This window comes from Rattus rattus, chromosome X (genome assembly GCF_011064425.1).
Source record: "Rattus rattus isolate New Zealand chromosome X, Rrattus_CSIRO_v1, whole genome shotgun sequence".
Classification (NCBI taxonomy): Eukaryota; Metazoa; Chordata; class Mammalia; order Rodentia; family Muridae; genus Rattus; species Rattus rattus.
In genome coordinates, this window is record NC_046172.1 from 14,418,023 (window position 1) to 14,443,992 (window position 25,970).

At 44.8% G+C, this 25,970-nt stretch overlaps 1 protein-coding gene across 1 annotated transcript; it reads right to left on the bottom strand.

Annotated features, from left to right (window-relative positions):
* Positions 1-1,971: 1,971 nt before the first annotated feature.
* On the bottom strand, positions 1,972-14,061 carry Gpkow (G-patch domain and KOW motifs). The gene is made up of 12 exons (XM_032890216.1): positions 13,837-14,061; positions 12,562-12,722; positions 12,335-12,459; positions 9,539-9,576; positions 9,056-9,167; positions 7,661-8,002; positions 5,090-5,222; positions 4,319-4,457; positions 4,001-4,124; positions 3,840-3,909; positions 2,382-2,467; positions 1,972-2,292 (listed from the first exon to the last, which is right to left on the bottom strand). The coding sequence occupies exons 1-12, from the start codon at positions 14,004-14,006 to the stop codon at positions 2,158-2,160; spliced, it is 1,635 nt and encodes a 544-aa protein (XP_032746107.1). The 5' UTR covers positions 14,007-14,061; the 3' UTR covers positions 1,972-2,157.
* Between the last annotated feature and the right edge of the window lie 11,909 nt (positions 14,062-25,970).

The following is a 25,970-nucleotide window of genomic DNA, read 5'->3' on the forward strand; positions in this document are numbered from 1 at the left end:
CAGCATATAAACAAACTCACGAACAGAAAAACATGAATTAGTTCAGTGAATGCTGAAAACCCATTTACAAAGTTCAACATGTTTTTGTGATAAAAGCTCTGGAAACTGTAGGAATACATGGAAATATGTCAAAATAATAATGGCTATATACAATAAATCTATAGCCAACATTATATTATATATAGACACACTGAGCATTTTCTCTGAAATCAGTAACAAGATGTCCACTCTCCCCTATCTTATGTGATACAGTATCAAAGTCTTAGATGTAGCAATTAGGTAAGAGAGAGACATAAAAGGGACGAGAGGAAGGAAAAAAGCCACACATTCCTATTTCTTCTTTGAGACAGGTTCTTCCTCTGAGTTCTGGCTGGACCGGAGCTTGTGTAAACCAGGCTGGCTTTGCACTTATGGAGATCTGCCTACTTCTGTCTCCTGAGTGCTAGGATCAAAGGTGTGTGCTACTACACTTAGCACATTTCCTGTTAGGTTTTGATGAAAGGGCAGTGAAGCTCAGACTTTCCCGTCTCAGCTTCTCAAGTGCTAGATTCCTGACATGGGCCACTGCACTCGGTGTGACTCACATCTTTCTGTCTGTTCATTTTGACCAGAGAGTTCAGTTTGCCTTGTTCAACAGAGACAGCAATTTCCTCCCCCGCCCCCGAATGTGGAACCCAGGGATTTACATATGCTAGGCAAATGTACCAATACTGAGCTCCAGCAATAGCCACATTTACCAGTATCATCCTGTTCTGCAGTGTTTCGATTCTTTTCAGTGTTTTTAGTGTGTGCCACAGTCTGACAAGTTAGGTAATTTTTTACCTGTGGCCCAGATCTAAGTCAAGTATCATCCATCCGTGTATATATATGATTTAGAAACAATTGTGTCTAAGTCTCTGACTTTTCTAACCATTGAACAGGAAAAAGGTTCAGGATTCTCAACAATAACCTTTTTTTTTTTTTTTCGAGCTGGGATCGAACCCAGGGCCTTGCGTTTGCTTAGGGTAAGCGCTCTACCACCAGCTAAATCCCCAACTCCTTTTTTTTCTTTTTTTAAGAATGTACCTAGGGTAAGCAGAGAAACTGCATAAGTCAGAAATACCTTTAACCTAAGCAGTGTTCTGGACTAAAGTGACTAGCTCCTTTGGAAACTGGAACTAACCCATCATATTCGTGGGCAGAAGTACCCCTTTCTCTTCAGTGCATCATCAGCTCGGGGACAATCCTGGAGGTCTTCCCTGGATCAAGGATGAAACAGATGTTCCTACTAGAGTTGTCAATGGGAACAAGAGTTACTTTCCCCCTCCTCTGACAAACTTCCAGCCATAATTAAATTATAAGGAGGAAAGGTATTATTTGGATCAGTTTTAGAGGTTCTAAGTCATGACCTAAGTAATCTCCTCCAGGCCTTTATTTTTCAAAGGTCAAAAGTATGTGCTAGTAGTACAGTTCTGAGCACAAATCCTTTACCATGTGGCATATGAGCTGGGGAGGTGGCTCAGTGGTTAAGAGTGCTTACTGCGCTTCCAAAGGACCTCAGTTTGGTTCCTAGCACCCATGCTGGGCAGCTTGCAATTGCCTATAACTTCGACTCTAGGGGAACTCAACACTCATGGTCTCTGAAAGCATTCATTTATATTCACAGTCTCTCTCTCTCTCTCTCTCTCTCCTCATAAAGCAACAACAACAACAACAACAACAACAGCAACATACAATAAATCTTATAAAAAAATACGGGCCTTTGAAGGCCATTCAAGACCCAAACTCAGGAAGTTGTTCTGAGATGTGGCATTGCAGATTCGATAGTGTTTGGGGATAGACTTCATAGTTCTTAAGTTCCAAGGGTGAGCTATGTATTGAGTGGGTAATCTAACTTGTCCTGCACCTTCAGCAGGGAAATGAGGTTAAGAAACGAAGTATTTCTACTTCTGTTATCTCAGTTCCCACCCAAATTTACAGTTCACATACTGGTTTTGATTTCAACCTTTCACCATTGAAAATGGTTTTTATTATGTTCTAAATTTTGGTAAATAGCCTGTTCTATCCAGTCACATCCCCATCTTTGCATCTCAAACAATTATTTCCCATCTTCCTCTGGCATGTTATAAATTGTAACAAAAGTAGTGACAGCCTGAGTGACGGGCAGTGGTCCATGTGTCAGTCTTCATCTGAGTCACCCGGGCCCATGTACTGGCAGATGGCATCATAGTGGAGCTCCACCACCTGATTCTCTCTCCCAAGCTGGACCAAAGCGTGACTCTGTGCTCTGTCCCGACGCAGAAGTAGTCCCACCTGAGGACGGATGGGGCAGAGTGAGCAAGGTCAGCCCAGATCCTCACTGATGTGATCTCCAGACTCTCATTTTCAGACATAGGACTTACCTTTCCAGCATGTGGTCCCAGTACCACCATCACACGGTGGCCCTCTCCCCTGGGAACCAGGGTCTCCAGCATGCCTTCTTTCACACCTACAGATGAGAAAGAGGGGAATGAAGTCCACAGCAAGGGCCAGCCTGGCCAGATCCTGTCAGAGAGGCCTTTGCTAATATTTATTAGAGCTACTCTTATAGACTGTTGATAGATGGAGTCCCACTCTACCCATTTCACAGGTGAGAAAACCAAGGAGTAGTTCATAGAAATAACCACCATACAGGAACATTTTCCTACAGAAACTATGTCCTGGGTATGCTCTCAGCCTGCCTTGCAGCACAAGTTCAGTACACTTCTTCCCATAAAGGCAATAGTTTTGACAGGGACAAACTTGTAAAAATATGACTAGGCAGCTGTCCTTGGGTCAGTGGAATTAGCATCAAAATACAGATAACTCCAGGGCAAACCACAGCACAAACTGGAAAATACATAGGGTTTAGGTTATCCCTCTCTAGGAAGTATCTGCTCTGGAAGAGGATGCTGGGCCTAGCAAAAAAACCTCAACCCTGCCCGGGTTCGTAGCTCTTGGCCCGAGATTCTTCTTTTCTTTTTTGTACTACCCCCACTCTTTCTCCATTTCTTTTCTTTTTAAAGATTTATTTTATGTATGTGGATATACTTCGCTATCATCAGACACACCAGGAGAGGGCATCAGATCCCATTACGGATGGTTGTGAGCCACCATATGCTTGCTGAGAGTTGAACTTAGGACCTCTGTGCTCTTACCCACTGAGCAATCTCTCCAACCTCCATTTCTTTTCTTTTTCAAATAAGATCTTGGGGGCTGGAGAGATGGCTCAGCAGTTAAGGGCACTGACTGCCCTTCCAGAGGTCCTGAGTTCAATTCCCAGCAACCACATGGTGGCTCACAACCATCTGTAATGGGATCTGATGCCCTCTTCTGGTGTGTCTGATGACAGCTACAGCGTACTTATATAGAATAAATAATCTTTAAAAAAAAATAAAATAGGGGGTTGGGGATTTAGCTCAGCGGTAGAGCGCTTGCTAGGCCCTGGGTTTGGTCCCCAGCTCCGAAAAAAAAAGAAAAGAAAAAAAATAAAATAGGATTTTACATTGCAGCCCAGGTTGGCCCTGCCTCCCAGGAACTAGAATGCACCCTTTCCTTAAGCTTTCTTAGATTCATTTCTGTTATGTGCATGAGTGTTTTGCTTGATGTTATGTCTGTAGCACCGTGTGTGTGCCTGTTGTTCACAGATGTCAGAACAGAGCCTCTGAAACTGGAGTTTCAGACAGTTATGAGCTGCCATGTGGATACTTGGAATTAAACCTGAGTCCTCTGGAAGAGCAGCCAGTGCTCTAAACCACTGAGCCACCTCTCCAGCTCCTCAAATAGGCCCTTTCTTTATCATTCTCTAAGAGAGGAACATCCCAGGTACTGCTCAGACTTACCTTCTAGAACTCGGCCTTCATCCGTCCGACACACACAAGTACCTGGGCTCAGGACATCTTCAATTGTCATCTAGAGAGATGAAGAGATAGAAGTAAGATGTTAGAAAGTTAAAGGGTCCAGTCCTGGGTGAGGAAGGGGCCTCTGGTTGTGGGAATCATACCTTGGTGTTATAATAGCGGCCACCCTTGTGCACTTTGTCAATGAACCGCACACGTAGGTCCCTGTGTAACCAGTGCTTGTTTCTAGGCGCTGCTTTTTCAGTCTTGGGCACAGGTCTATCCCGCCTGTGGAGAAAGCCAGAATGTAGCTTACCTTTTTGTCACACCCATGTTGCAGCCGGCCTATCTTCAAAAGCCATGGTGTAAAACCCACCCCTACTGCTGTTCCCAGTTGCTTCTATGCCCTGCTTTGCCTCGGAAGTTTTCCCTGACTGCTTGAGCCACCCCATACCATGCAAGCCCAGTGGACCAGCTCCTACCGGTCAGGAGAGTGTTTCCGCTTCTTCTCTGAATCCTTCTGCCTCCTCTTTGAGTCTTCCTGATTCTGTAGGGCCTTCGCTGATGAGGCTGTTCCAGTTGCTCTGTGCTGCTGCTCTGTGGAAGTTTTGCTCACATGGCCTGTTCAAGGGGTATAGGGACAGCAAGAAGAAAGCCTCGCTGTATTCCTTCCAAGGGTCATTGTCCTCCTGGCAAAGGCCCCGTTCTCTATCCACCTCCTTCAAGAAGTCCCTCTCAACTACCTGGCCCACAACCAAGACAACAGAGTCTTGTGCCTGGTGTTCACAAGAGTGGACGAAGAGCCGCAGGCACCTCCAAGCTGCCCCTCCCACAACCATCACTGTTCTGTTCACCACTCCTTGCTCACGCCTTAACGCTAGTTTCATATTTAGCAAAAGAGGGGACCGCCACTCTAAATACATGAGGACCCAGTTTCTTGCTGTAGAAACTGAATTCCATATCCATTTCTTACTGCTCAGAGAGGATGAAGATGTACAGTATTAGATCAAGCTCTTCTCAGTTAATCTGAACAAACTAGGCTGAGGGTATGGCTCCTTGGTAGAGCCTGATTAGCACTGTCAAGACTTTGGGTTCTAATCCCAGCACCACCAAACAAAAAGTAAATAAACTACTCTTGTCCCTTCTTATTCCTGACCTCTGACTGGAAGTCAGACAGTGCCCCTTCTCCCTACAGGTCTTGAGAGCCTGCCTGTCCCCATGCTTCTCTAAGTCTCCAGTTTTCAGACTCTCACCTGGCTTCGACGTGTGGCTATCAAACTCCTGCTGGGAAACAGGCCGCAGGCAATACTCACTAACATTCACAACGCGGTTACCTACTGCCAGCCGAACCATGGCTCGTACATTGTCAGGATCTAGGCCTTCTACCTAAGGTGTGAGGGAAGGAGTGAAGGAGAAGGCAGAGGGTAAATGGACTACTGCTGTTAGGCCTAAAATATCAAGCCCTAACCTAGGTAGCCGGGGCTGGCCTATAACTTGGAGATCCATCAGTCTTTGAGTACTGTGATTCAAGGTGCACACCATTATGCCCAAACGTACATTGTGACCTTTGGTGATTAGGACCAGGCATGGTTCCTTTTCTCAAACCATGATTCCTGAGAAATGGGACCAGGTATATGTCTCTGTGTCTCCCTTAGCAAAACGTAAAATGAAGACTTGTGTGTATATGTGGTACACATGCACATACCTGCTGTTTGTGTGCTGTGTGTACATGTGTGTGGAGGACAGATGTTGACAGCAGGTACTTTCCTTAAATGTACATCACCTATGCTTTTTCCTTTTTTAAAAAAAGTATGTAAACCTCACCCTCACCCTAAAAGAGAAAAAAAAAATTCTTAAAAAACAAAACTATGTAGATGTAGATAGCCCTGGCTGGCCTAGAACTAGAAGGCTGTCCTCAAAGTTGTAGAGATCTGCCTGTCTTTGCCTTTTAAGTGCTGGGATTAAAGGTGTGAGCCACCTTACTTCTTTGAAATTGGTATTTATGTGCAAGTATGTTTTTGCCTGCATGTATGTGTTTGTACACCATGTCACGTGCATGCCTGATGTCTGCTGAGTCCAGAAAAGGGTGTTGGATCTCCTGGGACTGGACAGTTGTGAGCTGCATGCAGAGTGGGTGCTGGAAATTGAACGCAGGTCCACTGAAGAGCAGCACATACTTCACCGCTAAGCCGACTCTCCAGCCCCCATCTTTCTCTGAGATCGTAAACCCGAGCTCACTGATTCAGCTCTGCTGGCTGGCCAATGACCCCCTTAGAGTCTCTCCTCAGCTCTGGGGATCCAAACTCATGTCCTCGTGCCGGCATGCTAGTCAGTCACTTTACACACCAAGACATCTCCCAGCTTCCACTTTTTTCAAGATAGGGTTCAGGCTAGACTAGTATTTATCGTACATCCCAGGCTGGCCTTAACTTGCACGTCTCCTGCTTGGTTTCTTAGGTACTGGGTTTGCATGCTTGCTTCAGCTTTAATACTTAAGTTTTGTGGAAGTTGTAGGATATGGCACTTTCTCCCTTCTCATTGAGAACTGAGGCTCAAAAAGGCCTTGCAGTGGCCACACCTTCCCGGGGTCTTCCAGCTCGTGTAGTAAGCACTTTTTACTGAGCTATCTCCCAGCCCGAGGTTGCTTTGAACTCATTAGAAAGCTCAGGATGGCCCTGAATCCTGCTTCAATCTCTCAAGAATGCCACCATGTCCATCCCTTGTTTTTCTCCCTTCCCCTTCCTCCCTTTGTCCATGCATCTACACACACTCCAAAATATCACCTGTTCAGTCCATGTACTGCTACCTGTATGTACATGTTCAGGGCTGTTCGGCACTGACCAACCCGTTGGTGTGCTCTTCCCTAGGAAGATGAGGCTTTATTAACATCCTTTGGTATTTAGCCTCCTTTTCCTGTTGAACTCCACTAGGTTAGAGCAGGTGAGTCTAAGAAGATACTCTTCTTGTTTTGTGATACTTATTTGATATTGTTTACATATGCATATATTATATTTTGATCTGTGACCCCAGCTAACTTCTCTTCCTTACCCCTAGTGGACACCTTTTCATTAAGTCGCCCTCCTTTGCGGACATGTTTTACCCGACTCTGACTAGTTCTGGCATGTGCATGTGATGGAGTTTGGCGCTCTCGCATTCGCTCCCGTCCCTCACAGCCACTCTCCTTCCCTGTCATTTTTATAGTGTCCCACTGAGTTTAATTGGGGTTACTGACATGAGAATAGGTTTGGAGTTATTTGCCGACCTAGACTATAGAAGTTAAGAGCACTACCACAGCAAACTCCTCACTGTTCTTACAGTCTTTCTGTTCCCTCTTCTGCAATGTTCTCTGAACCCTAGGTTCAGAGTGTTTTGTAGCTGGATCCCTTGGGACTGGGCTTCCCAACTCTAATTGGTTGTGGTTTTTTATTTATTTTTGAGAGAGGGTCTCCTAGGCTGGCCTTGAACTCTGGGAAATTCCTTTGCCTCAGTCTCCTGAGTGCTGGTATTATAGGTATGTTCCACTATAGCCTGCTTCTTTCTTATGGTTTTTTTCCCTGTTAGGTGCCTCTTCCTACTTACTGAGCTAGATCCCTATTCCTTTAAAATTATTATTTTACTTTAGTAATTGTTAGGCTGCCTTTGAATTTACTATGTAACCGATGCAGGTCTTGAGTCTGTCAGCTCCCTGCCTCAGTGTCTAAAGTGTTAGGATTATAGGCATGTACCCATGACACCTTTTCCTAGGCACCATTCTTCCTCACTGCAGCCCCCCAATTCATCTTCCCTGCTATGTGACATGGCTTCAGGGACATGTTGTTTCTTACCTTCCCATAGAGGCCCCGGTAAGGGCCAGAAAGGACCACCACAGCTCCTCCATGCATCAGCCCTTGAGGTTGGCCTTCCTTATCCTTCTCACGATCCCCATCTGGTCTTGGCGGGTGGTGAGAGCCAGTGGAGGCCAAGGCCTGAGTCTCCATCAGGTTGGCACCCAGCCCTAAGCCCTTTGGCCTTATAGAGTTGACTCGGGGCTTCACTACCCTGCAGAGAAGAATAAGATTGTGAGTACAGGCCTCCAACACAACCCTTCCAGCATCCAAACGCACCTCAGAAATACTTGCTTTAATTTTTGATTTACTTGCGTATGCTTGTGCACCACTACACACATGTGAAAATCAGAGGACTGCTTGGGGGTGGGAGGGTCTATTCTCTTTCAGGCACCTGAGTTCTGAGGTCATCAGGTTTACCTGCCCAGTGGTCTCACCAGCCCCACATCTATATTTAATCACGCTTTCTGATATCACATAAGAACTTTTTGAGCTATTAAAAACACCAACTTTTCTTTTTTTGTGGTGTTACAGTTAAACCCAGGGTTCTAATGCATGCAGCATATTAAACATCGGCTTCACCACACACACACCTCATGAATTTCTAATTAGTTTATAAATTTTTTTTTTTTTTTTTTTTCGAGCTGGGGATCAAACTAAGGGCCCTATATTCTAGAAGCAAACGCCCACCACTGAGCCAAACTCCCCAACCCCAGTTTAAGTAAATTAACTTGTCCCATATACTTTTACTGCTCCTATCTACAAGTGCCAAGTTAGGTTTGTATAAACAAATATATTAGTATCTGTACAGAAGCAATCATATAATATGTACACAGAGCAAGGGGAACAGTAAAGAATGTCCACTGTCGATCATAGTCATATCTGGCTTACCAAATGACTTAGGAATTCATTGGGATTTACAACTGCAAAGGAATTTTGCTTTCAGTTCTAGGGATGGAAGACCTTTTATATGCTAGGCAAGCCTGTATCACTGGGCTACACGCCAGCCCAACAAAAGGATTATAAATCTATAAAATAAGAGTAATGATGTTTAGTTTCCGCTTACCAGCAACTAAACCCTATTATGTGTGCTTCATTTAATTCATTTAATTCTTGCAACAAACCTGTGAGGTCAGTACCACTTGCATTTTTCAGATGAGGAAACTGATCCAAAAGAGATCTTCTTAGTGTTTTGAAAAATCGAGGTCGCTTGCTTTTGGTTGTTCTTTGAATAACAAGGTTTGAACCATGGTCTGTGGAAACTACAGTTTGGATCAGTAGGGTGACTACTAGGAACTGGTGAGGAGATAACCACCTGGATGGTTCTAAATGAAAAATGTAACTATAGGGTTTTGTATACCCATTGTCCTCCCAATACCCTCCCAGCAAACCCACTGACTGAACGAGTTTTAAGCCGATGCTCTTGCCAGTTTCCAGCCTCATTCCGGCAACATGGCTGCTCCCAGGCTCCACAGGCACCGCCTCATAGAATGGCTTTCTTCCGCACCTGTTGGTCAGGCAGGAGAACAGAGTCAGGCTTGGCTTGGGATGGGCCCTCTGTTTGCAGCTCATCTGCTGCTGGCCACTCACGGGATGACTTTCTCCAGCCCTGGCTGGCCAGCCTGAAGGCCACTTTTCATTTCTTTAGCATCCCACTGTTCTCCCCTCCATCCCCAAGTCTTTTCATAGTAACAACAAACCTTTTAGGGAGGGGTTGGGGATTTAGCCAGGCAGACGCTGGTTTGCCCAGCAAGGCGTCTGGGCCCGTCCCAGCTCCAAAAAAGAAAAAAAAAAAAAAAAAACCTTTTTAGGATTATTTTATGCTATGTGTCTGAATGGTTTGCTTACATCTATGTATGTCCATGATGTGTGTTGTGCTTGGTTTCAGTGGAAGTCAGAAGAGAGCATTGGATACCCTGGAACCAGAGGTATGGATGGCTGTGAGCCACATAGGTGTCGGGATTGAACCCAGGCTCTCTACAAGAGCAAGTCCTCTTAACTCTGAGCCATTGCTCTACTGCCCCTTCTCCCCCATTGTTTGTTTGTTTGAGACAGGCTCTCACTATGCAGCCCTGGCTATCCTGGAACTCTCTAAGTTGACCAGACCAGGCTGGCTTTAAACTCAGAGATCAGCCTGCCCCTGTGTCCTAAGTGCTGGGATTAATGACGTGGACCACCACACCCAGCTTCAACAAATATGCACCAAGAACCTATTATAGAGGTTGGAAAGACAAGTCAGCAGTTAAAAACCATGGTACACACACACACACACACACACAAAAAGTCATCCCATGTGAAATAAAATACACATGCCTTCAAAAATTTTTTAAAGGACCCATTCTAGAAAAGTGCTATTTTATAAGGTGCTGAGGATAATGAACTAACAAAATGGAAAACCTCTGTTGGGACTTATATTCTAGTTGTTAAGACATATAATAAATCAAGTTCTGAAAACATGACATATCAAGTGGTGATACATTTAAAAATAAAGTGGCACTGTCCAGTAGTCCCAGCAATGTATGAGGTGAGAGAGGAGTCTGGCTTAAACCCAAGAATTTGAAACCAGCTTGGGCAACATGCTAGGACTGCCCTCCCCCCAACCCCAATCTCAAAACCAAAACCAAACTCCAATAATACTTAGTTAGGGGAATTCAAAGGGAGAGGAGAGCCACTGACATGACATTTAATCAGAGCAATGATAAGAGATAGAAGAACAGATGAGGAGATGAGAAGAGTGCTCCAAATAGTAAAAATAAAGGCCATACTTGGGGGGTGGGAGCAGCTTATCTATCTCTGTGAGCTCAAAGCCAGCCTGAGCTACACAGTGAGACCCCTGTTGCAGAACACACACACACACACACACACACACACACACACACACAAATACAAAACAGACCTGTGGTAAGGTTTGTATGTACGGACAAGAATCATGCAAATCAACGGGGAAGGGGGAAGTAGAAATGATAAATTAATGAGAGCTGGCCAAGAGTCATGGGATCAAGGGTCACATGGAAGCCCCGAGAAAGACCCATGAGAAACTTAGTCCAGATGTTGCCTGCCCAGGATGCTAGGTAATGAGGATGACAGAAGCTATCGGCTTCTGGGATCTACTGAAGGGACATGATGAGGTTAAAGGATAGCTATGTGCAGGCAGTGAAATAAAAGGAAGTCAAAGACTGTTCCAGGATTTGTTGAGAGGAAGGATGGATAGAATCGTGGGTCACCTGAAGATGGACACAGGGGTGCAGGCTTGAAATGGAAATGGAGAACTGAGGTCAAGGGCTGGAACAATAGGATAAAGTGAAGTACAAGAAGCAGAGCTCAGTAACAGGTATTTTAGCCCAGGGAAGGGCCTGGGTTCCAACCAAAGCATAGAAACAAGAAAAAATGAGTTTTGTGGTTTTAATGAGCAAAGGGAATGTAGTCCCAGCACTGGGGAGGCAAGTAGCAGATCTTCAGAGTTTGAGGCCAGCCCCATCTACAGAGAAATTCAGGACAGTCACGGATACGGCAAGATTCTGTCTCAAAAAAGGCGGGGCAGACCTGACAGGGTTGTAGGCATGAAGACCAGAAGTTTAAGGTCATTTTTGGCAACAGAGTGAATTCAAGGCCAGCTTAGACTACATAGAACTGTCTCAAAAAGAAGAAAGCCAAGCACATCAGAAGACTGAGACTAGCTGAAAGGAGGGTGTATCACAAAATTTTATGAATAAAAAGCAAAACGCTAGCCAGGGCCCATTCAATTACAGCATTCAGAAGGCAGAGGAGGTGGACCAGGACTTTTGAGGCCAGCCTTATTCACATAAGAGTTCAGACAGCCAGAGGAGCTCTGCATACAAAGAAACCCCATGTAAAAAGAAAAAAAAAAAAAAAAAAAAGTTAACCAAAGCTGAGCTCAAAACTTATTTCTACAAACACACTTTCCATCTCATGCACACTGCAAGATGCCTCAGAACTGATTTCCCACAAGGATGGGTTTCTTGGGTTATTGCTGCCATTCGGAGTCCCCAGTCTGATCATTCTTCTCTCACTAAATGTTAACTACCCTTCCAGTTCTCACCCCAGTCACTTCTATGTGTGTGTATCCTTACGACCTCTATTCTGGATTAGGCTACTCCCTTCCTGCCCTACCTTCACTTCCTAGTCATTTTTGGTCAGGGCAGACAAAGGGGACCCTGTTCTAACCCTGTCTGCTCAAGACTTCCCCTTAGCTCTCACTCCACTCATAGTAAAAGACAAAAGTCTGCTCTGTGGGTCAGAATGCCCTTTCTAATCTGGCCCCCTCTGCCTTCATCTACTGCCCACTCCCTCCTCATTCATTCCAATCCAGTAATAGGCTTCCTTAGTGCTCCTCAAACACTGCAGGCTAAAATCAGAACAAAGAAAAAGGAAAGAGGAAACAGACAAATGTGGTTTCAAACAGTGTACACCCTCATGGCATTTGTATTTCCTGTCCACTTTGTTGTCTACCTCATTCAGATAATCCCAGCATTCACATACATTTTTAAACACCCTGTTTTCTGTTTTGTCAATGCTTCTAATAAGGGTGGAAGGAGGAAAGGCTAATTGGCAGGGCTTTGGGACATGCACACACACTTTCCCTGCTATGTGCAAGGAGACTAGGCAGACAAGGTAGAAGGAATAGTGTAGGAGGGAGGCAAAGGGACAGCTCACTGTCTCAGCCTGAGGTTCGCTGTCTGTTCCTTCCCCAATGGGAGTACATCCTTTCTGGATCATGGGGATAGTGAGCGTGGGGTCAACACCTGCATTCTCCCTCTCCTCCAGAGACTTCTTGGATTCTAAGGAAGAATGGGAGGGATCAATGAGGCCATACCCTATCCTTCCAACTTCTTCCCCTTCTATCTGCACTGGGGCAGAGCAAACAGGAAGGTTTCACTCACCCTCAATGAGTTCCTTCACAGCCTGGGACAACACACCATCTGACGTCAACACGGTGCTCGTTTCTGAGGAGGGCTTAGGGTTCTTGGACAGCAGTTGCCTGCGAGAGCCATTCTGGATCAATGGAATAACCAGTTCCTTTGGAGCTTCTGGAGGGTTCACACTGATGTGGATAGAGAAAAAGGGTTGTAGACATATTAGAAAGTAGAAATATCAGCCGGGTAGTGGTAATGCATGCCTTTAATCCCAGCAGCACTCAGGAGGCAGAAGGAGGAGGATCCCTGAGTTCAAGGCCAGCCTGGTCTACATGGAGAGACCCTGTCTTGACACCCCCTCTAAATAAAGAAAGTAAAAATATCATGAAACAAAGAAAATAAACAATGGCCAGAAAGAAACAAACAAACAAACAAAATAAATATCAATGTGGAACCATGTTCCACAGGTTACTATTAAAGGTCCACTCATCTTTTTTGAGACATCTCACGATGTATCCCATGCTGGTCTTATAAACTCTCAGTCAACCTGGTACAACTTCCTAGTGCTGGAAATACAACCAATACAAATGTATCATTTCTCTCCGGGGCCCCAGCTTTAAATGTGTCTTGTGTAAATCATTCTTAGGCCTTAAAGCATAATGACCTACAACTCACCACCTTCAGTCTAGCTTCTTAGTTCCAGGCCCATAAACTGCCGTTTAGAAGTCCCCCACTTAGGCCTCTAGGATCTTCCTTTCTTAATTATACTGATGATGGCCTCCCCAAACTTGACTTTGCCTCATTCTTCAAATCGGAGAAGCACCCACCATTTCAGTTGAGACAGGAAGAATCCTGTCATTCTCCCTCCTTTCCCTTTCTTAAAAGGCACACGACTTTTTCTCTGAGGAATTTATACCTCTGGTTCTCAAGCCCCATTTCATCCACACAACAAACCTCCCTCTTCTTGCCCTTATTTTAGTAATTTCTTTGTTTTTTTTTAATATAGGCTCTCAAATTGCCCAGGGTTGGCGTTCAACCCTTGATCCTCCTGCGCCAGCCTCCCAGGTCTTGACACAGGCATTTTGCCGCCACTCCTGGTTACCTCCATAAAATTTCCCTGAAGCTGTTTCAGGCTTTCCAGGCCACTGTCACCAGCACAAATTTCTCTTACTCTGCCCTCCCGCTTAAGCCCATTTCACCGATTTCTAAGACGTGAAAAGACCCGGCGTTTCACCTTACTCTGCCCTCCCGCTTAAGCCCATTTCACCGATTTCTAAGACGTGAAAAGACCCGGCGTTTCACCTCTGCAGCTCCCTCCCTTCCACAGTCGCCAAGAAGTCTTTCTTCTCTGGGGGCTGTCCTTCGCTGTCTCCGAGGTCTGCCAGTCGCCTCCGGACAGATGTGCGAGTGAAACCGAAAGAAATCGGAGCTGTGGACGCGGCAGCCGGTGGCGGACTCTTACGGCCCGCCATCTTGGCTCGAGTCCCAGGCGAGCGCTCTGCCTGCTGGGAAGTTTAACTCTAGTACCTTAAGGGCCGCCCAGGAACGCAAGAATCTATCCCAGAATGCAACGCCTCAAGAACAGGCGCCTTGAAGCCGTGGGAAACAGGAATTAGAGCTTGGGAACTCTTTGACGTCATAGTAAGGTGCCGTACTAAGCATTCTGGGAAATGTAGTTCTTAGTGGTGTAGTCGCGGTGGAAGATTGATTAGGTTATTCCTGGGTATTAAACCGTTAGGAATTCAGTTCTACCCTCTTCCGACATGTACGCACACGATGTACATACAGGCAAAATATTTAAATATACAAAACAAAATAAATAAATCTTGTATTTGACAAGCACATAATTTAATGTGCTTCCACAATGTGAACCTTACTGATGTAGAAAGTGTCAATAAGGTGAAAAACCAGGATTGTACCTGGGATGTGGTTCAGTTTGCAGTGCTAATAATTTAACATAGGGCCTCGTCTAGGGAAGCACTGTACCATTAATCTGTATTCCTTTAATTTCTTTTTTTCTCTCCCATTCCCCAGTTTCTTATGCTTTCTTGTAAAGTGCCTTTGTTACACATAATCTCTATGTTGCACTTTTCTAACCCTTTTGAGCTTTTGGATGAGGCAGTGTCTTCTGGTTTTTGGCATGAAGAGCCAGGACCTTCTGGGTTGAAGCCTCTTTGCCTGACTCAGTTGCTTTTTTTCCCCCAGCCAGAGCAGCACGACTGTTCATACTTAGCCCCCATATTTTTTTGACAAAGATAACATTACAGATTTTCCATAACAGTGTTATAAATTATCCAAAACAGGAGATGAACATTTGTATAATGTTGCTTCTTTTTAATCACTGAGCCACACCCCTATCCCTGGGTGCGATTCTGTTAAGCATTTTTTCCTCCTAGGATCCAGTTTTGATATCTCATACACTGCAATATAATTGTATGCCTCCTTTGTCTTCTGTAGTCTTTAGTGCTAGTTTTTTAGTCTTTGTCTTTACTGATTTTTAAAAATATAGCTTAGTTATTTTGAAGAACATAACGCCAATAAAGCTTGTTGTGTTAACTTTTCACTATTAGTCTGAGGTTATAAGTTTGGGACAAGAATTTCAGAGGCAGGGCTAGAGAGATGGCTCAGCAGGGGAGGAAGGGGCCTACTGTACTTTTTCTCCATCAGTGATGGTTTGACGAGTTGCTTTGTTTACGAGGACAGCAGCTGTTAGCATTTAGTCTAAACTCTGTCCCACAGTTACTTGGCAACAGCTAGGTGTGCCAAACTGACTATAAAAGGGGCTGCTTGCCCCCTCCTCTCTCTCTTGCTCTGTTCTCTTGCTCCTGCTCCCCCTCTCTCCTCATTCCTCTCCCTTCCCTCTCCACATGCTCATGGCTTGCCTCTACTCTCTCTCTCTCTTTCCCTCTCTGCCTGTCTCTGTCTCTACTACCCTCTCAACTCCCCTCCCCATGCCTTATTCTATACTATACCGCCATGTGGCTGGTCCCTCAGGGGGAAGGGATGCCTCAGCCTGGGCCATGGAGAAACCCCCTTCCCCCGCACCTGACTGCACATCCCTCAAACATATTTCTTCTCATCCTTATATATATATATATTTTTTTCCTGGTTCTTTTTTTCGGAGCTGGGGACCGAACCCAGGGCCTTGCGCTTCCTAGGTAAGCGCTCTACCACTGAGCTAAATCCCCAGCCCCTCCTCCTTATATTTTTATAAAACACTACAGCCATGCCACATCCAAAAGATTAATCTTGGGGTTGGGGATTTAGCTCACTGGTAGAGCGCTTGCCTAGCAAGCGCAAGGCCCTGGGTTCGGTCCTCAGCTCCAAAAAACAAAAACAAAAGATTAGTCTTTCACTACACTCCCCTCTATCCTTCAAGCTCTTATACAACATTCTCTCTCTCTCTCTCTCTCTCTCTCTCTCTCTCTCTCTCTCTCTCTGTGTGTGTGTGTGTGTGTGTGTGTGTGTGTGTGTCTGCATGTCTGCATGACATAAATATCCCATTAGGACTGAGGACTCAAAGTCACTTCTTTTCCTCACTTTGATTTGTTCTGAGGCTCTGCATTCACCACTGCGGACAAAATAAATCTGTGGTCTTAAGCATAAATATTTAGAGCGTGGTTGGGGATTTAGCTCAGAGATAGAGTGCTTGACTAGCAAGCGCAAGGCCCTGGGTTCGGTCCTCAGCTCTGGACAAAAAAAATATATATATATATTTAGAGGGGGGCACAGCAGTGCACACTTTCAATCTCAGTACTTGGGAAGCAGAGGTAAGCGAATCTCTGAGTGTGTTGCATAGAGAAACCTGTCTCAAAAATAAATAAACAAAATAAACAAATATACAAATATCTAATAAGTAGTTTGACAACGTGTCCATTCAGTAAAAACATCGATTGGCTTCCTCCCTTTCAGGACCTACGGTCCCTGACCATAGGAGCACTTACTTTGCAGTGGGATTTTTGTTTAATAACTTATGGCCTCTGGGAGCAGAATTATCCATTAATGCAAAGTACTTTTTTTCTTTAAAGTCTTTTTTCTCTTTTAAAATCTGTTTTTATTGCTTATGTGAATGCCAGGTTAGGGTTTCCATTGCTGGGAAGAGACACCATGACCAAGGCAACTCTTGTAAAAGGACGTTTTCTTGGGGCTGGCTTACAGTTTCAGAGGTTCAGTCCACCATCATCATGGTGAGAACCATGGCAGCATCTGGGCAGACGTGGTGCTGGAAGAACCAAGAGTTCTACCTCTTGATCCGAAGGCAGTCAGGAAGAGAATTAATTCCACACTCGCCAGAACCTGAGCATAGGAGACCTCAAAGCCTCCCTAAACAGCGACATGCTTCCTCCAACAAGGCCACACCTTCTCCTGGGAGGTCACACTTCCTAATGGTGCTACTCACTATGGCCAGGCATTCAAATACATAAATCTATGGGGCCCAAAACCTATTCAAACCACCACAGTGGATTTACGGGAATGAGCCAATGCATTCGGGTTTTTTGTATGTGTGGTTCTGAGACAGGGTCACCTTATATAGCTCAGGCTGGTCTGGAGTTTACTATGCATGGACAATCCCTCTTCCTGAGTTTCCTGAGTGCTGGGGTTATAATACACTAAGCTAGTATCTTCCTTTTAATTTATCTATTTTAAGGTTTATTCTTTTTAGTTAGACTTTTGTTGTTATTTTGCTATTGACAATAAAGGTTCTTGCTACACAACCTGGATGGCTATTTTGGAATTTATCATCCCCCTGCCTCGGAGCCTCTTTAGAAGCTGGGATTACAGATGTGACCCACTAAGCCTGGCTAGTTTTGTTGTTGTTGTTTGTTTGTTTGTTGTTTTGTTTTTGGGGTGTGTGTGTGTGTGTGTGTGTGTGTGTGTGTGTGTGTGCGCGCGCGCGTGTGTGTTTTATTTTGTTGTTTTTTGAAAAAGGGTCTCATTTTGTGACACTAAATTACTTGGGACTCGATATGTAGACTAGACTAACCTCCAACTCACCTCTCTCTGCCTTTCAAGTGCTGGGATTAAAGGTTTGTGCCACCACGATGGCCTTTTCATTTTGCTTGAAGAGACTGGTTCTTGCTATATTTGCCTCATTTGGCCCGGAGCTCCTAGACTCACTCTTGTTGGCTCAGTCAGCCTTGTAGTTCGAACCATAGGTGGCGCCACTTCACTACCCTGATATTTTTACTACCAAATTGATACGGATAATTTAAAGATGGTATCTGTTTTTATTCTCAATGATGTCATTGCCTCTGAGGTAAATTGTCACAGATGAAGTGGTATCTACCTCCAAAGGCAGCACAGGCAAAGACGGCAAGTTTCCGTCTTCCAGGTCCTTTATAAAGGCTGCCAACAGAAGGCATGGCCCAGATTAAAAGTGGATCTTCCCACCTCAAAGATCCTGATTAGAAATGGGTCTTCCCACTTTAAATGATTTAATGAAGAAAACCTCCCTCCGCCAGGCAGTGGTGGTGCAGCACTGGGAGACAGAGACAGGCAGATCTCTGAGTTCGAGGCCAGCCTGGTCTACAGAGTGAATTCCAGGACAGATAGGGCTACACAGAGAAATCCTGTCTTGAAGCAAAAACAAAAACAACCAACGAACCAAACAAGAACAACAAAAACCCAAAAGAAAAATCCCTCCCTCACAGGTGTTGCCAACTGCTTGGGTTTTAGTTAATTCCAGATGGAGTCAAGGTGACAACTGAGAATGGCCATCACACAGGGGGTCAGATACTCACTTCTTGCCTCTTTACTAGGCACCAGGTACACACCAAGTACACAGACACAGATGTAGCAAAACAGCCATAAACATGAGATAATTGTTTGAGACAGGGTTTCTCTACGTGTTTCTGCCTGTTCTGGAACTTGCTCTGTGGACCAGGCTGGCTTCTTACTCAGAGAACCTCCTACTTCTGTCTCCCAAGTGCTGGGATTAAAAGAGTAGTTCAGTGTGGGACTGGAGAGATGGCTCAGTGGTTAAGAGCACTGACTGCTCTTCCAGAGGTTCTGAGTTCGATTCCCAGCAACCACATGGTGGCTCACAACCATCTGTAATGGGATCCGATGCCCTCTTCTGGTGTGTCTGAGGACAGCTACAGTGTACTCGTACGTAAAATAAATAAATCTTTTAAAAAATGGTTTAAAAAGAGTACATTGCAATGCTTAGCTCAATACAATTAAAAAAAAGTTAATAAGAAACGAGCTTATCGGGGCTGCAAAGATGGCTCAGTGGGTAAGAGCACTGTCTGCTCTTCCAGAGGTCCTGAGTTCAATTCCCAGCAACCACATGGTGGCTCACAACCATCTATAATCAGGTCTGGTGCCCTCTTCTGGCCTGAAGGTGCATTACATGCAGGCAGAAAGCTGTATGATGTATACATAAGTAAATAATATTTTTTTTTAAAAAAAGAAACTAGCTTATCACCTTCCTAAAGAAAATAAAGTTGGGTATAATAGTGCATGCCTTTGATTCCAGAATGTGGGATACAGATGCAGGCAGATCTCTGAGTTCTGGGCCAGCTAGAGCTAAAAAATAGTTGTTAAGAGCACTTGTTGCTCTTCCAGAGGACTCGAATCTGATTCCTAGCACCTACACGAAGGCTCATAACTGTCTGTAACTCCAGTTCCTGCTAATCCATCATAAAGTATTTTTACAATACTATTACTACTACTACCACCACCACCACCGTCGCCATCATTCTATGTATGTGTGTGCCTGCGGCCCATGGAAGCATCAGGTTTCCCAGAGTTACAAAGGATTGCTAGGTGGGACTCAAGCTTGGGACCTCTGGAAGAGCAACCAGTGCTCTTAACCTCTAAACCAACTCTCCGGTACCATTTTTTAATTATGAAGATTACAAAATAATGAGATGAATGTTAAGTAAATGGATTAAGCAGTAACATCTATCTTATGTTCACCTGATGTAATGACTCCTTAAAAAAAGCTAAGAAAAAAAAGATTTCTCTTTTTTTTTTCAATTTTTATTAGCCAGGTGGTAGTTGTGCATAATTTTAATCCAAGTACTTAGGAGGTAGAGGCAGGCAGATCTGTGAGTTTGAGGCCAGCCTGGGCTACATAGGAGTTCTAGGATAGCCAGGGCTGCACAGAGAAAAACTGTCTGGGAAAAATCAAACAAAACAATAAACAAAACTGGTGTGGTGGCTCATGTCTTGTAATCCCAGTATTTGAGAGGCAGAGGCAGGCGGATCTTTGTGAATTCAAGGCCAGCCTGGTCTACAAAACTGAGTTCCATAACAGCCATGGCTATTTCTAAATCTTCTCCAGTCCCAAACTTCAAACGGGGTGGCTTCCAGTTCTCTTCAGCCAGTTCTAGGTTCACTACATCTGTCCTGAGTTTCTTGACATTTTTCTACAACTCAGAATTGTCATTCTTTTTATAAATTGAAAAAATGAGATATTGTCATTCTTTTTTTTAAAAAAAGATTTATTTTATGTATGTGAGTACGCTGTAGCTGTCTTCAGACACACCAGAAGAGGGCGTCAGATCCCATTACAGATGGTTGTGAGCCACCATGTGGTTGCTGGGAATTGAACTCAGGACCTCTGGAAGAGCAGTCAGTGCTCTTAACCACTGAGCCATCTCTCCAGTTTGTCATTCTTTTTCTAAATTAAAGAAAATTCTTTTCGAGAAAGAGTATCTTAGGTTTTTTTGGTTGTTAGTTGGTTGGTTGGTTGGTTGTGGGTTTTCAAGGCAGGGCTTGTTTGTGTCCTCACTCCGTGAACCAGGCTAGCCTCGAACTTGCAGAGATTGCCTGCCTCTGCCTCATAAATACTGGGATTAAGATCATGCACTACCACCTGGTCTCTCTCTCTCTCTCTCTCTCTCTCTCTCTCTCTCTCTCTCTCTCTGGCGTGGAAGACTTGTACACACAGCCAACACACACACACACACACAGAGCTATCCTGTCTTAGCCTCTCTATCTCCGCAATTATACATATGTTTCAGTTCTTAAATGTGTGTGTGTGTGTGTGTGTGTGTGTGTGTGTGTGTGTGTGTGTGTGTCTATTAGTGATAGGTCCAGAAAGATGGCTTAGTGGATTCAGGTACACGTCACTAAGCCTGACCAACTGAGTTTGATCCTTGGGACTAACAGTGCAAGGAGAGAACTGGCTCTCTCAAAGGTTGTCTCTGATCCCCACAGGGAATTCATAACGTGAGCTCATCTACCCAGGTGCACAACAAACACATCAGCGAAGGAATAAAGGAAGGAAGGAAATTTAAAATACTAGAAACGGGGCTGGAGAGATGGCTTAATGGTTAAGGACTATCTGTTGCTCTTGCAGGTGACCCAAGTTCTGTTCCCAGCATCCACACAGTGGCTTATAATCATCTGTATTCTAGGCACCAGGCACTCACGTGATGCACATATGTGCAGGCAAAAACTCATACACAAAAAAACACATAAAATATCTAAAGGCTCCTACATACCTATCAATCAATACCTTATATAGTTGTTACTACTGAGGCAGTATTTCTTCTTCTTCTTCTATTTCTTTCTTTCTTGTTTGTTTCCTGACACAGAGACACTTTGTAGTCCAGACTGGCCTTCAACTTATGGTAATTCTACTGGCTCGGCTTCTGCGTGCTAGGGTTACAGGCTTGCATCAGAGTACCTGTCTATCTGATTCTGCACTGAGGGCTTGTGCACTCAGGATTTGCTGGCTGGCCAGGTCCTGGACCCTCCGTCTACTTCTATCCTCTTCCACCACCGTTCTCCAGCACCATGAACTGTTATGGAATGGCTCCCCTCAATAATCAAGGTTTTCCTGCCTTAGGGATATTCGTATTCACCACCCTAAACCTCTGCCTGAGAGGCAGTAATATCTTGGAATAGGTCATTATTCATGACTTTAATGTCCTTCAGAGTCCAGCATGATAAAAGAGACCAAGGAAACCTTTAGGAGGTCCCACCATCAAATTAACATTCTGCTCTCAGCTTTCCACACCCTCTCTCTCCCTCCCTCTCTCTGTCTTTCTTCTTTCTATTCGTTCTTCTATTTGTTGCTTGTTTGCTCATATCCAGGTCTCCTATACTAGTTAACTTTTTCAGCACGTCTGCTGGATAATCCCAACTCCTCCTCTCCCTCTTTCTTTTTCTTTACTTGTTTCTGCTGCTGCTGCTGCTGCTGCTGCTGCTGCCTGCTGCTGCTGCTGCTCCTCCTCCTCCTCCTCCTCCTCCTCCTCCTCCTCCTCCTCCTCCTCTTCTTCTTCTTCTTCTTCTTCTTCTTCTTCTTCTTCTTCTTCTTCTTCTTCTTCTTCTTCTTCTTCTTCTTCTTCTTCTTCTTCTTCTTCTTCTTCTTCTTCCCAACATGGGAACTCATTATGTAACCCTAGACTGGCATGGTCTGATCTTCCAGTCTGAGCCCCCAAGGGCTGGGGTTTACAGGTGTGAGCCTCTGTTCCTGGCTGCTCCTGCTTCTGGACAAACGATCCAGGGTCAGCTATTTAAATAATCCCACAGACTTTCCTACTTGCCCCCTAGTAACACCCAGGCTCCTCCCTCAAATAATATGCTAAGAACAACTCTGGGGGTTGTTCTTCTAGGACTTGGCTCCTGAATATACAGGCCAGTCCTGTAGCCTCTAAGGGTCACCCCAATTCTCACATTTCAAGCTCTGTTCACAACACACTCAAAGCCACGACACTAACATCTCAGGCCAAGTACCCAGCCCTACTGCCACTTTCCAGGGTCTGCTTCTCAGGAACGACATTTGAAGCACCCCTCCTTCCTTCAACATTTAATTAATTAATTAATTGTTTAATTAACTGTATATGTATGTGCACATGTGTAACTATATGGGCGTATGTCACAGTATGTGTACTCTTCTTCCACCATGTGGGTCCTGGGAACCAAACTCGGGTTGTCAGGCTTGGAGGCCTTTTCTGGTTGAGAGCCATCTTGCTATTCATCACACTTTTTTTTTTTTTTTCTTTTAAGACAAGAATCTCACTCTCTAGGCTGACCTTGAACTCAGGAACCTGAGTTAGCTGAGAACCTACTCTACCCCTCCCAAGTGCTGAGGTTATATGGCCACCACACAGGACTATGAAGCTGCACTAATCTTAATCACCATCCAGTGCAAGCAAATTTCTCCTCCTTCTTCCTGCTTCTTCTTTCTTTTCTTCTTCTTCTTCTTCTTCTTCTTCTTCTTCTTCTTCTTCTTCTTCTTCTTCTTCTTCTTCTTCTTTCTTCTTCTTCTTCTTCTCTCTCCCCTCTCCCCCCTCCCTCTCTGTCTCTCTCTCTCTCTGTCTCTCTCTCTCTCTCTCTCTCTGTCTCTCTCTCTCTCTCTCTCTCTCTCTCTCTCTCTCTCTCTCTCTCCTTTTATGAGACAAGGTCTTACTGTAGCCCAGGCTGCCTTGGAACTAGTGGCAATCCTCCTACATCAGCCTTTTGAGTTCTAGAATCACAGCTTTGAACATTTGGCTCAACAAATACTCTGAGGGAACCAGATACACTCAAACTAATAGAAGAAAAAGTGGGGAAGCATCTCGAACACATGGACACTGGAAAAAATTTCCTGAACAAAACACCAATGGCTTACGCTCTAAGATCAAGAATCGACAAATGGGATGTCATAAAACTGCAAAGCTTCTGTAAGGCAAAGGACACTGTGGTTAGAACAAAATGGCAACCAACAGATTGGGAAAAGATCTTTACCAATCCTACAACTGATAGAGGGCTTATATCCAAAATATACAAAGAACTCAAGAAGTTATACCGCAGGGAGACAAATAACCCTGTTAAAAAATGGGGGTTCAGAGCTAAAAAGGAATTCCCAGCTGTGGTTGAATGGCTGAGAAAACACCTAAAGAAATGTTCAACATCTTTAGTCATAAGGGAAATGCAAATCAAAACAACCTGATTTCACCTCACCAGTGAGAACGGCTAAGATCAAAAACTCGGGTGACAGCAAATGCTGGCGAGGATGTGGAGAAAGAGGAACACTACTCCATTGTTGATGGGATTGCAGACTGGTACAACCATTCTGGAAATCAGTCTGGAGGTTCCTCAGAAAATTGGACATTGAACTACCTGAGGATCCAGCTATACCTCTCTTGGGCATATACCCAAAAGATGCCCCAACATATAAAAAAGATACGTGCTCCACTATGTTCATAGCAGCCTTATTTATAACAACCAGAAGCTGGAAAGAACCCAGATGCCCTTCAACAGAGGAATGGATACAGAAAATGTGGTACATCTACACAATGGAATATTACTCAGCTATCAGAAACAATGCCTTTATGAAATTCATAGGCAAATGGTTGGAACTGGAAAATATCACCCTGAGTGAGGTAACCCAATCACAGAAAAACACACATGGTATGCACTCATTGATAAGTGGATATTAGCCCAAATGCTCAAATTACCCCTAAATGCGCAGAATACATGAACTCAAGAAGGATGACCAAAATGTGAATGCTTCACTCCTTCTTTAAAAAAGGGGAACAAGCGGGGTTGGGGATTTAGCTCAGTGGTAGAGCGCTTGCCTGGGGAAGGCGCATAAGGCCCTATGGTTGGGTCCCCAGCTCGAAAAAAAAAAAGAACAAAAAAAAAGAACAAAGAATACCCTTGGCAGGGGAATAGAGGCAAAAGATTAAAACAGACACAGAAAGACACCCATTCAGAGCCTGCCCCACATGTGGCCCATACATATAAAGCCACCAAACTAGATAAGATGGATGAAGCAAAGAAGTGCAGGCCGACAGGAGCCGGATGTAGATCGCTCCTGAGAGACACAGCCAGAATACAGCAAATACAGAGGCGAATGCCAGCAGCAAACCACTGAACTGAGAACAGGATGCCCGTTGAAGGAATCAGAAAGGACTGGAAGAGCTTGAAGGGCTCGAGATCCCATATGAACAATAATGCCAATCAACCAGAGCTTCCAGGGACTAAGCCACTACCTAAAGACTATGCATGGACTGACCCTGGACTCTGACCTCATAGGTAGCAATGAATAGCCTAGTAAGAGCACCAGTGGAAGGGGAAGCCCTGGGTCCTGCTAAGACTGAACCCCCAGGGAACGTGATTGTGGGGGGGAGGGGGGCAGGGGGGGGAGGGGGGGGAGGGGAACACCCATAAAGAAGGGGAGGGGGAGGGATTAGGGGGATGTTTGCCCGGAAACCGGGAAAGGGAATAACACTCGAAATGTAAATAAGAAATACTCAAGTTAATAAAAAAAAATTAAAAAAAACCCAAAAAAACCCAAAACAAATACTCTGAGGGTCCCCATCACAGAAACCCTAAAGGAATGTGTGGCCTACACAGGATAACTTCAATGTATCACCCCTTTAGACATCCCCTAAGACTTCTCCTCCCAATCACACCCCCTTGGCCCCACTGAAGGACCTAACAATCCTGGGCGTTCATTTGCTGAATCCCCCTCTACTCTGATCCAAACCCAGGAGAGGCTCTGATCCCTGGCACTGTACTTCTTTGAAGCTTAGGTGCATTGTGGCATATAGCAACATACCAGCTCCTATGATAGGTGGGCAGGCAGAAGGTAGTGGGGGTTGGATTGGTCACCTGCTCTGAAGAGTGCTCGCTTAGCATGCATGATACTAGCTAGGGGTTCAGTCCCTAAAACTGGATAAAAGCGAGTAATTGGGTGTACTGGTACCTGTCTGTAATGCCAGCACTTGAGAGGCAGAGGTAGAAATGTAGTGTTTCCTGGGCCATATAGCAAGTTTGAGGACAGCCTGGGCAGTATAAAAAAAAAAAGAAAAGGTCCAAACAACTCTAAGATTCAGTGACTTATTTCTGGAGTTTCTTCTCCATTCCTTGATAGCTGGAGATGGTAGGTTTCTGTAACCATGCCATGGGGACTCTGCTTCTCCCAGAAATTCCTAGAAAACGGCTTGTCTACCTCCACTGTCTCCAGGTCTGAGAACCCCTGATTCAGATGTTGTTGTTTTATTTGTCAAGTCAAGAGTTTTTGTGTAGCCCTGGCTGTCTTGGAACTAGCTCTGTAGACCAGGCTGGGCTGGAACTTAGACATCTGTCTGCCTCTGGCTCCCTAGTGCTGAGATTAAAGGAGTACACCACCATGCCTGGCTCCTTCAGATATTCTTTATAAGTACTGCTTAACCCCCAGAAGTTCCCTAAGAAGCCTCACCCCCTCCCAAGACCAAGAACGTCCATATTTTTCCTCCACAGGAATCCAGAGGCCCTCAGTTCTTCCACCTACAGACCCTGCATGTCCTGACATCCAATGTGACCTAGGTAGATCTCTCCTTGAACATCCACCTCCCAGGAGATTCCCTAGAGCCTTTTTTGTCTTGTCTTGTGAAGCATCCTTCTGCTTGGGTTGGGTTCTCATGTGGTTTAAAGGCCTGGAGCCGGGTTGGGATTTAGCTCAGTGGTAGGCGCTTGCCTAGCAAGCAAAGGCTCCCAAGGTTCGGTCCCCA

Excerpts from the sequence above, each read along its gene's own strand:
- Gpkow (XM_032890216.1), bottom strand. The coding sequence starts at position 14,006 with ATGGCGGGCCGTAAGAGTCCGCCACCGGCTGCCGCGTCCACAGCTCCG. Across the intron at positions 12,460-12,561 it reads TGTGAAGGAACTCATTGAGG|AATCCAAGAAGTCTCTGGAG; the intron begins GTGAGTGAAACC and ends ATTCTTCCTTAG. Across the intron at positions 2,468-3,839 it reads TGAAGGCCGAGTTCTAGAAG|GTGTGAAAGAAGGCATGCTG; the intron begins GTAAGTCTGAGC and ends TCTCATCTGTAG.